Below are 12,643 nucleotides of genomic sequence, written 5' to 3'. Positions count from 1 at the left end.
ATCTAGCAACAAAAATTTTCTATTAACAATTTTCTACTTCTGTAAATGCATTACGTTCATTGTTCGCTGGGAAATGGAGAAGCCGCCATATTAGACGGTGTATGAAGCTACGCGTAGATAAGAACGTGAAATAAAATAAAAAGATTTTTCAGAGACGCTTTCACGTTGGAGTGGTACTTTTGTTCCTGCAGCGCATGAAGCTCTCAAAATGGCCGGCCCAGTTTCTGAATGTTTAATTCGAAAAATTCAACTGTTTAATTCCGCCGAGTATCTATAAATTTTTATTACTGTCCCACTTTATCGTTAAAATTCTATCGCTGCTCGCAGATTGCTATTTTCGTTCGATACCGAATGTGACATTTAACATAAAGGCAACGATACAAAAGGAGACAACGGGATATTCAGGATTGGTATCTGATGAACTACTTCCAAGTTTGGTACGATATAATTGAATGATATACCGTAAACACAGAAGTAAATGCGAACAAGGTCGAACTATTTAAATCATCTGTTCTTGCCACCTCGTACGATATTTTCAATTGCACGAAATATTGAAACGTCGACTGCTTTTAGAGCTTCGTACGTCATAACCTGATATGCTTATGAAGAAATTATCTGCACTTAACCTTTCATGCAAATACCGGTTCATCAGGACGTCCCTTTCAATTAAGACAGATTCGCGATGACTCTCCTCTGAAGGATATCAAAGGATATCAATCCTGTTTCTTCCTCATATAAACGCGGATTACTTGGTCAGGGTGTACAGTTCATACCGGTTAACGAGCTGACCGCATGGGGCAACACAGTTGACTTATGTCGTGACCGTAATAATGTTCAGCCTGTGATCTTGCAATCGCGGCTAATCAGCACTTGGGATTGATTTCAAAGGATCCGCTGTCAAATATACCTCTATCTTTGATAAGCTACGCGATACACTTGTGATTGCATCCCAAATCCCCAGTTCAGTTCGGTAATCTGTGTAATTACCGATGAATGAAAAATAATCGTATTAAGATAAGCGATTTCGAAGTGACGCAGTGTGGTCAGAACTCATCTTTCCTACAAATCCTGATCAGCTTTTACAGTAGGTTAACTCGGACCGTTCGTCAAACGAAAAATGCAAGTCAGTTGGCCAATCCATTAAAACCATTTCATTGAAGACTTGCTGCGTAACGACTATAACTCGGCTGACTTGCATTATGTCGTTGATACCTTGGCTAACATGTGCTCCCCGAACGCTCTAATGTTCCTCCATTTTGTACCATTGCTGTTTCGTGAAAGTGTTCGACACCGGGAAATTTTTGCGGTTAATGCGGTGTTTACAGAGCTTGCGGGAAGAACCGCTTTAATCGACACGAGTGCAAAGACTAAACGCAGGATCGTAACTACGGCTTTCCGTTTAAAATTGCCCGATAATGGCAGTTGCGGTTTCAGATTGACGGTCTTTTGTAGAAACGGCAGGGTGTACACCCGTGCAAACACGCTTTCGTTCGTTCATTCGTTCTCGCCCAATCCTGTCATCGAATTGTTTGCTCGCCGCTGCTTCGTTTGCACGTTTGCTCGTCAGCTTCGTAACTTTACAAGCAATAACCGAAAGCGTGCAGGACAGGTTTATGGCCGTGCACGGGGTGGTCCTTGCGCTTTCGCATTAAATCTAACCGACAGTTGCGGTCGAATGCTTCTGATGCATACAAAGTTTATGACTCATAGATGCTCTTATCGGGCGCCATTACGCGAGAAGGAAAAGTTGAATTTCAGACGACCTTCTGCTTTATCAGAGACTTCGCTCTATTTGCGTTGCGTTTTACCATTGTTTGCACATTTTGAGCAAAACGTAGAACAATAGGAACACTTTGATCAAGATTTTCTGGTTATAGACTCTAGAACTAATGACCCGTATGTCATACGACATACGTAACTTTCCTCGTGTGTAAAGTACAGCGACCTCAGAAGTGGCGATCGATATCTAGGTAAAAAAAGATCTGGTACGTCTAGAATAAAACTTTGGAATTGTTGCGAGCATAAACACAGTCTGCTATCAAAAAGGGAACTTGACAGTTCTTCGCACACGAAGCTATTTCATCGTTGCTAAAACAGGTGACGTTTCTATTCTTGTAGAACATGTGCTAGGGTTCACGTTTATAGAGTTGTTAGCATCGTACACCGAGATGCCTGATTCCTTTTTAAGTTGTATCGGGTTATCGATCTTGGTGACTTTGGAACACTGATATTTGTAAATTATGGAACTGGACATGTTTAGTAGTTTAGAAATGCCTCTCGACAAATTTCGGGGATGGAAACTTTAAGAGTTCACAATCTTTGGATTTTAGAACCTTCGGACTTTGGAATTTTTTATTTTGGGAACTTTACAATTTTGGGACTGAGTTATAGAATTTTTATTTATTTCGTTTAGGAATTAAACTTGATAAATTTCTTTGTTTAATTTTTTATGTTATCTTCATATCGTTTGCGTAATGAACATATAAACATTATAACATTTTTTTAAAGCTAGTTTTGCAAATTAACTTTGTAGTACCTTTCCTAATTCGCATTTCAACTTTCATATATTATTGTACAGATTTTAAAATACCAGTTCCTTTAGATAGAACCCTTTTTAAAGACACTCCAAGGGATAACATTTGTCCCCAAAAAAAATCTGCAGATAAATTCCTCTGGAACTTTAAAAAAATTGCTATTATTTTTCTCAAACAAAAACTATAAGAATTGAAAAAGGAAGGAAAGATTTCGATCTGCAGTAAATGTGACACACGGTTCCAAATAAAATCGTATCTTCATATCGCAAATACGGGCAGCGGCCATTAAAAGGGTTAATACATCGTCGGCAACATGGTGGGCGACCGGCATGCCGTGCCAACCGGGGTACGTTTCACGCTATTAGATGGGAAAGTTTGAAATGAAATTCCATTTCGCGGGTATTTAAGATGATTTACAAGTCCGTGTCTGTTTACGGAATAAATGTCTAGTGACCTCCGAATGTCTGACATCATTAAAGAACAATCCGGTAGGAAGAAAATTGTATTTCCCTGCGGAGAGGGAGGACGTTTTTAGAAGGTAGAAACTGCAGACAAACTAGACACTATAGCTAGTCGTACGAGTGGAACGAAGATAGAATAAGTAGGTTAACGAAATGGTCGTTCGCAAGCTTGAGATACCGCCACCAATTCCAGTGTCTCTCAACTCTCTGGGTACCCATGGTAGAATGCAACAACAATTTTCCAGTCGGTTGTTCCTTTTCCGTACCGCCACGCATGCATGCACAAAATATACTTTCTACGTAAACTCGTGAACGATCTTTTATCTTGCGGGAGTATCTGCGCAGGAGCTTGCGGAAACAGGAGGGAAAGAAATAATTATCGGGGAACGATTGGGAATTGGGTCTGCTTGATTAGCGCGTACAAGAAAGACATTCCATCAACGAATTCCTCGCAGCCTGTTTTTCGCTTCGAGGGCTCTGTCGTTCCGCTGCAGCGTTAATTGCATTATTATCGACACCGGCCTCAAGGAGATATCGTCAAGGACCCAATTCGTGATCGGAACCCAGTCCTGATCGCTTTAATGGATGTATAAATACCACATAATAAATTTATCGTGATAGCAGTCTAGTTTAAGATTTACTATGAAATTATTTTTCGATGGTCTCAAGAGTATGTATCCTTTCAAGTCAGTCAGTCAAGTAAGAATTCAAGTTAGTCAAGTAAGATGTAAGATATATAATAGGTAGTCAAGTTTAAATGTACATATAAAATTGTGGTAGAAATCTATTTTAAAAATTATGAAATTATTTCTTATCGTATGTTTTTACAACGATAGAAAATTATTACTGAGCTAATTTTCTGTATATGTACATTTACACATTTAAAAAATGAAAACACGTTTTATAAGAAACCGAATGTCCTGTTACCATGTACAAGTTCACCACCGATTTATCTAATTTTCTAACAAATAAAATTAAGGCTAAGGATATACTGTAAATAATAAAACAGTAACGATTAAAATGCTAACATAATCAACAATGTTTATTAATCACAAGAAGGTTAAAAGAGTTAATGATACATTTAAATGAAATTTGATCTGGTTCGAAATAAAGAAAGAAATTGTTTTAAATAAGTGTGACAAAATCAGTTGGGAATGACACCAGTCTTTCAAGGACGAGCATAAAGTTCGACGACGAAATTAATTCCGTGGCCCCTCTGGCTCTTGAACCTCAAGGTAACGTTGTTACTTCCTGGGCCACCTTTCAACAAACTGGCGTACGCACCGTTGCCATTGGTTTTCTGGTCGAGAGCTTGAACCTGCGTGATTCTGTCCCATCTGGAAACGTTGAAGGTCTTCTCCTCGGTGACAATTTGCATCCACGATGAGTTCTTGATTACGTTTTGCCTGAGTACCAGTCTGTCACCTGCCATTCTGTATCCAACGATCAGGTGGTGTGACTTGTTGGTATTGTTGGCGGCGAAATGACCGACTTGAGGTGACGAGGTGACTTGAGTAACAGTCACCGTGATGGCCACTACGGCCAAGTAAAAGATCAACTTGTTAGACGACATTTTTCTTCTGCGAAACTTGTGTACGAAACTTTGAAGTCACACTTGTGCTACGGTAGAGCGTGTTATGATATCGATCGACCGTGTCGTCGTTTAAATAGCCCCAACAACTGTCTTATCAGTCTGCTTATCGTTGATATGTTTGCAACAGTCCACTTAGCCGTTCTGGAAAGATTTATTCTCAGAACACGTGCGTTCAGGTGAAAACGTTTACGGATCGTGTGAAAAATAGATCGTATCGATTGATTAGTCGTGATAAATTAGTTAATGGCATCAACGATTGCTTTTTTCAGAAATCTGTTATATTCAAGTGTTTTGAGTGTATACCCGGAAAGGACGGAAGTCAAGTGTGTATCGACACGATAAATTGATGAGTTCTGTGTATAAATATTGTTTGTTCGCTTTTGGAGATTTCGAGGAAAACTGGGTTAATGATTAAGTGATAAATCGTTAATTAATTAGAGAATGTGTTGAGAAGATTTCTAATTCTTGATTTTTAGAAATTTTTGAAAACTTTAAAATTAAATTTATAGAATTTTGACTTAACATATAAAAAAACCTAAGGATTTGAATATAGAAGAGGAGAATTTAGGAATTTGTCAGAATAGAACTTTTAGGGCATAGGAATATAGGTACCTACGTATTTGGTGGTTTAGAGATTTAGATATAGGATTTAACGGACTAGAAATTTGATCATTTCTACATTTAAGAATTTAGCATGAAAAGATAAAAGCCATTTATCGCCCAAGATATTGCCCTTCACAACCCACTTCAAAAATACCGCAATAAATGAAAAGTTCCCTTTAATAAATAAATGAAAACTCCCTACCGTTAAGTCCGTTACATCATTTAGCACAATTAAACACAAATGTTCCCGGTATCAAGTGTAAATACCTTTATCTATAAGATCGAGATCTCGAAAACACGTATCGTTGATTCATTTCTGCGAGTGGTACGTAATTGTCTGTTTCACGGAAAGGCGATGAAGATAATAATTCGCCGAAATGATTCATCTGCCGATATCTTTCGCGATACAAGCGATAATCGTTATTATCAGCGATAGACCATCGTGCGTAAGGTGTTTGGCCTGAATCTCATAATAGACGACGATCTCTATAATTCACGAGCCACCCAACTCTATCTAACGCTGCACCCTGTTGTGCGCACCCTGTTCGTCGCATGTACACCCACACGAGGCGGAATTCTATGCACCTTCGATAGATTGGGTTCGCAAACTCACGACACTCCAGAACTTCGAAAGCATCCACCCGGCGTGTTATCGAACGATTTAACTTATACCCGTTTAAATTGCCGCGAAAATAGCTGAAGCCGTTAATTGCGTCGACGAGAAGTAACTTCGCGTTTTAGTGTACGAAGCTCGTTTATCCGGGCTTTAATAATGTTGTCGCTGCCGTATAATTGACCCTCCGAATACATAACGTTAAATTTGTTTGCCAACAAATATTTGCGTTCCACGGGACGTGTTTGGCGCGCGACGTTAATCATTTTTTCCCTCGTCTTCGGCCACGGATCGCCAAGTTTCGCGTATAACGGGCTGCATTACCGTTATCTGCTACAGCAGAAGCTGTTTTGTCAAGGCCGTTGCAGGTTGTTTGCTCAGATGCTTGTTAACCGTGTGAGCATCCAATATGTTACCTCTTGTATGCACTTAGGTCCTGCATCGAGAGTAGATTCACACGCATCATTAAGTCAATTGCTGGATACACGATGACAGAATATCGGTTGTAACAGCTATGAAATGCGCTCGGCGGTGCAAGATCTATTGGCCACCGCTGATTAAAGTAGCGACAGCCAAATCGTGAAGTGATCGAGCATCTATGGCTCCACATCTATGGTTTCTAATTTATTTGGATACTTGGGTATCTGTGCATTCAAGTATTCTTATATTCTTAGATCACTAGATTCCATATGACTTTGTATAATTTATTTAGATACTTGGGTATCTGTGCATTCCAGTATTCTTATATTCTTAGATCACTAGATTCCATATGACTTTGTATAATTTATTTAGATACTTGGGTATCTGTGCATTCCAGTATTCTTATATTCTTAGATCACTAGATGTCATATGACTTTCTACCATTACATCTCCACAAAATGTCACCAAATGTCCTCCCCTTAACTCCTACGATTCGACCATCTAATCCACCTACATTTGCAAAATTAATCCTAAATCGCAAGTAGAAGATTTATTCACACGGAAGTGTTGCAGCATTTAGAACTAACGAAACGAGGGAGAAACGATGAACGTGAGTTTCATTTTGATCCTTTTCGTGCAAAGACGTTTATGCCTGTAAAGTTGCAGCCAGTCTAGCGGGGTCACTCGGTGTTTCTAAGTGTAAGCGTGCATATTCCAGGAGAGCAGCATCATGGAAGTTTTACTTTCAGGTGCTTCCAGAGACGCGTAACACGTTCGCACACAGGTGCACCGGTGCAAACATCCAACCGGATAGCTTCGACTTTACCATCGTGCCGAGCAAACGATGGTGTACGATACAAGTATACCGGCATTATTCATTCGACGGACAAACCTTGACCACGGAACTACTCGATCTCTGGCACCTGTCGAGAACATGGCGGACAGAAGACGCTCTCGGAGTCTGCGTATCACCGATGCTTTTACCATTAATTATCCCTTTGTGTACTTCGGGAATACGAGATACGGCTCGATTTCAGTGTCTTAACAAGATATCCTGTAATGCTGATCCAACGGCGAATCCGTTTTCCTGGCCACTCGAATTGTTTGCCGATAGAACGCGAAACTCTCGAATGCGCGACGGATTTTATGACAGTCGAACAAACGCACAGACAGCAAATATAGAATTACTAGAATACGGATAATTCAAGAATTGAAAATTTACGAATTTGTAAATGGATTAAACAATTAAACAAAAATATAAAAACTTCAAAAACTGTCCATTACCTACATATAACAATAGAACATCGGATAGCATTACGAAATTTAATTGAGTGACGATAGGAAGGAAGAGTTGAAGCGCTAAACAACGGTTCGATATTTCGAAACCACCGGGTCTGACGTCAAATGCATATTGCTTCGCAGAGAAAACAAAGAAAAAGTTGTGAGAGTACGGAAGCAAAGGAAGGGATAAAGGGATAATAAGCGTTGAGGTCAGCCGTTAGGACAATTAGGCGAACAGAAAAGTTCCATTGGAGTTCCGTAGACTCATGATCGTCTCCGTAAAAGTCGGCCTGACAGTTACTAGTTTTCTCCATTACTCAATGCTCTGCACATACATTCGCGAATTAATATATTATATTAGACCTATGGTGGACATAGGAGACTTATACATCGGACGAAGACCGATCAAATGCTTTTTATCGAATGTTGAAACTGCCTAAATATTTGTATAACAAAATATTTTTTATAAAATCAAAAATTGATCGAAGTAAAAAATATTGACAGACAAAGTTTGTCGCAGACATTTTCAACATCCTATTAAGTTAGGTTACGTTTCCAACAACCTGTTAGGAACTAATTTTGTCGACATTTATTTGTATAATATCAATTTTTTTTAGAACATTGGTAGGTTATTTGATCGGTGATTAAAATCGATACAAATTATCCAGATTCTCCGTATATTCTCATTATGCCCATATTATCAGTACATTTTGAACGTTATTAAACATAAAATTAGTGATGCCAGGAAGTCATCGTTGTGTAAGCAATTTAGCAAGTGCAATTGATCGGAGCTATGTTTATGTTTCGAAATGGTGTATCATGAATCCGTTATTCGTTGATGATATATTGTGAAGAGAGACTCGGCTACATTTGGTAACGATAGTTTTGGTTTACGGTGTTGCGATCGTACTGGAGCTGTATGCGTCGTTTGTACACGCGATTTCAATTCGTCCTGCACGATAAGGTTAAATAGTTACTCTCGTTAACCACAATTCCGATATTCTAAACATTCAATCGCTTTGATGATATTACTATTACGACCGCTGTGGATATATCGCATTTCTTCTTCATTACATGTTTATCCTACGCGTTCAAAAATGACGGACAATTAACCTCACAGTTCATTTTCTAATTTTGCACTTTAATATTTTTTAATTTTCAAATATTCAAATTTCACAATTTTTTAATTTCCAAGGTTAGAGAGTTTGAACTTCTCAAATTCCAAAATTAAAAATTTTTAAATTACAAATAATTGAATGACCACATTTCCAAGTACCTTGCAGATTTCCACTTTCTCAATCTCTCAACTTCTAAAATTTAAAAACAATTTCACAAAGATACAATTGTGCATCCACAAAACCATACAACAAAAGCCACCTAAACGTGAAAAGTATTTCGGTCGAAAAACGCGCCAGTTAGTTATTAAATTTGACAAAATGTCACCGAGCGACAGCGTTAATTTAGAGTTCAGAGGTTGAATAGGCATTATCTCTTTTTCTCATTTTTCAGCATTTTATTTACCTCTTGCCACGTTAAAGCGTTGTCAACGCAACGTATACGCGTCGATTTACTGCGGTTTTACAACTACTGCGGCGCGGCTGCCTGTTTTAACGATGCATAAAGGTGCCGGCACGAGAGGAGGATGTTCTGGACGACTGCAGGATGGACGCGAAATAGGATGCTCGACAGGTGAGGTGTGGAACAAATCGAGACTGGCGCTTCTCCCCGGTTGAAAAACGAAGGAAACATCGGTCGTTTAACACCGTCGAGATCGTGGCCCATGAGGCCGATACAGGACGAATTATTGCATCGTGCCAATCTACCAGGATTACCCGCACGGGGAAAGGGCTACCAGGACCTCGTCCGACGACTTTACGGCCTCACACGTTGCCCTTCTAACCGCGCATCAACGTTGTTATAGGTCAATGATGGACGGATCAACTTTATACGGCCGTTTCACTATTTAAACATCTACAAAACTTTTTTAACGTTATCAGATCTTTTTTTGAGTTCGACTAAAATAACCAAGTTTGATGAAAATAATCAAACTAGTCAGACTTTCTAGTTATGTTAAAAATATTAGGAAGAGCAGGAATAGTCAGACTAGTCAGACTCTCTAGTTATGTTAAAAATATTAGGAAGAGCAGGAATAGTCAGACTAGTCAGACTCTCTAATTATGTTAAAAATATTAGGAAGAGCAGGAATAGTCAGACTAGTCAGACTCTCTAGTTATGTTAAAAATATTAGGAAGAGCAGGAATAGTCAGACTAGTCAGACTCTCTAGTTATGTTAAAAATATTAGGAGGAGCAGGAATAGTCAGACTAGTCAGACTCTCTAGTTATGTTAAAAATATTAGGAAGAGCAGGAATAGTCAGACTAGTCAGACTCTCTAGTTATGTTAAAAATATTAGGAAGAGCAAGAATAGTGAAACTAGTCAGACTCTCTAGTTATGTTAAAAATATTAGGGAGAACAAGGTATAGATTTTATAGTAAGAATAGTAACAGTAATAGCAAGAACATTGAGAACTTCAAAGTCAGATTTAAAATATTGAGAACTTTACGATCATATTAAGAACATCAGAACTTCGAAATCATATTAAGAATATTAAGAACAAAGTTGTATTAAGAAGATCAGGAACTTCAAGGTCAAGAAAATAGCAAAATCTTCAAGGTTATATTAAGAACTTCAAAGTCGTATTAAGAATATCAAGAACTTTGGGTAATATTAAGAGTGTCGAGAACATCAAGGTCGTATTAAGAATATGACTTCCAGGTCATATTATGACTTGAAGGTTTAAGAAAATGGTGACTCAAGAAAATAATGGAGAACGAGTATTTATTAAGGGAAAGTAAGGCATTATTGGAAATGTTTCCAATAATGATGACATCAGTACCTATGCACAGCTCTAGAGTTAATCTGGACCTAACCTTAAAATGTCCTATTACCATCTGAAGAAAATGTCGCTGTCAACCTCCCTAAATCAAATTTTCATAACACCACATGTGAAACGTGTACTTAGACCCGTATTATAACACCCAGTGTCACAGTGTTAACCTAACCTAACCTACTCCTCACGCGCCATGACATCCCATGCTTGATATCAAAAAATTTCAAAAAATCTCTCAAATCTACCATAACAAAATCTCTAACATTTCGACATAAAATCCAGACAACGCCAATTAGACCTCTCGCCAACGAGACATCGCTACAATTAGATTTCACGCACCGGAAGATATCTGTCTGCGAGTGTCATCCGCGATCGTCAGAATTAATGGTACAAATAGAAGTTTCGTCGATTTGAAGAAAATCACGTAACAAAGGAAAAGATTGCCGTCACCTCGGAAAGCTAAACACTAACGACTTAATTAACAGCTACCGTCGCCTGATCCTCCGACGAAATTCGCATCGTCCATTCTTCCGGAAGACATGACACAGACGAGCAAGAAGCGGCAAGACAAACACGGAATAGCCATGAACGCAGGAAAGCCGGAAGGTGCTGCGAGGTAGCGTAAACAATTGCCAGCACAATTAGGAAACGTTTGTCCGTCTGTGTTTATCGAAGGATCCGTAACTAACTTAGGTAACACCTATACATTTGCTATACGGCCGACGAAGCTTCGGATTGGTCATGCGGACAATCTACAGGAACCGTTATCGAGTGAAAAGAAGCTTTATCGACTCGCTGGTAAACAAGTATAGATAAGGTTATTTGTTTTCTTCTTCAAAATTAATTTGGTACAAGTGCGTTACACGCATTGGCGTAATGAGGAGCTTGGGACACGAATTTAGCGGATCTACTAACGGTGCTTATGGACTGCATGGGGTGGGTTTTGGAATCTTAGGAACTTAGGAGATGAAAATTTTGGTGTTTGATGGCTTGGGAATTGGGGGATGGGAGATTTGAGAAGTAGAGGACTTGGACACTTCAGAAGATTTAAGTATAGGAAATTTGGGAAATAGGATTATGTGGGTTTAGAAATTTGGAAGTGGGTAAATTTGAAAATTAAGGATTCGCAGATGTGGAAATTTAAGATTTTGAAATTTGGGTATTGGGGAATTTGGAGATTTAGAAATTTGGGTGGTTGGAAATTTGGGGACTTAAGGATTCGGGGATTTAGAAATTTGGGTGATTGGAAATTTGAAGACGTAAGGAATTTGGGATTTAGAAATTTGGGTGACTGGAAATTTGGGGAGTTAGAAATTTGGGTGATTGGAAATTTGGATGATTGGAAATTTGGGGATTTAGAAATTTGGGTGATTGGAAATTTGAAGACGTAAGGATTTGGGGATTTAGAAATTTGAGTAAATGGAAATTTGGGGATTTAGAAATTTGGATGACTGGAAATTTGAAGACGTAAGGATTTGTGGATTTAGAAACTTGGGTGATTGGAAATTTAGATGTTTAGGAATTTTGAAATTTAAACGATTGGAAATTTGACAACTATGAAATTTTAAAATTTAGGAATTTAAGAATTCGGAATTTAAAAATTTAGGAATTTAAAGATTTTAAAGCTTGGAAATGAAAAAGTTTGTAATTTTAAAAATTGTCAAACTTCTAAAGATGTCTGACCCTCTTACTCCCTGCTTAGTTACGCTAATGGTTTCAAAACGACATACAATAGCCGGAAGCGACTAATCAATCATATTTTTAATTCCTCCTGCAAAGCAAGAAATTGTTATCTATCAGTGAACGTTGAAAAGAAAGATAAAGAAGTCATGAATTTTGGAGAAACATGACTGACAACTTGTAATAGATTAGAGAGATTTGCGTCTTCCAACGGAAATATTACTTGCTTCAATTACGGCTGAATGATAGATATCGATATAGAAACGCTTTCCACTGTTCGTGGAAGAACAGAAAGCCGCTTCCGGGCAGACTGCCCGAGAGATTATATGATTACAAGTTATATTCGAAAATGGAGTTATTCTTACGTGATATGCCAAAACATGCAATGAAACTGCATTAGAGTAGATCGGGATGAGGGTGAATATTCAGCGTGTTCCCAATTCTCACAATTGCTGAATATTCACTAATTTTCATATTTCTAAATCCCCTTTCCAATCATCCAAATTTCCAATCACCCAAATTTTTAAATCACCAAATTTCCAATCATCCAAATTTCCAATTATCCA

General features: G+C 38.4%; 1 protein-coding gene across 1 annotated transcript; it reads right to left on the bottom strand.

Annotated features, from left to right (window-relative positions):
* Nucleotides 1–4,010: 4,010 nt before the first annotated feature.
* Nucleotides 4,011–4,648, bottom strand: LOC100879332 (putative salivary secreted peptide). Its single transcript, XM_003701561.3, has one exon. The coding sequence runs from the start codon at nt 4,566–4,568 to the stop codon at nt 4,164–4,166; it is 405 nt and encodes a 134-aa protein (XP_003701609.2). The 5' UTR covers nt 4,569–4,648; the 3' UTR covers nt 4,011–4,163.
* Between the last annotated feature and the right edge of the window lie 7,995 nt (nt 4,649–12,643).

The sequence above is a fragment of the Megachile rotundata genome, chromosome 12 (assembly GCF_050947335.1).
Source record: "Megachile rotundata isolate GNS110a chromosome 12, iyMegRotu1, whole genome shotgun sequence".
In the NCBI taxonomy this organism is placed as follows: Eukaryota; Metazoa; Arthropoda; class Insecta; order Hymenoptera; family Megachilidae; genus Megachile; species Megachile rotundata.
This window is presented reverse-complemented; position numbering and strand designations above follow the sequence as displayed.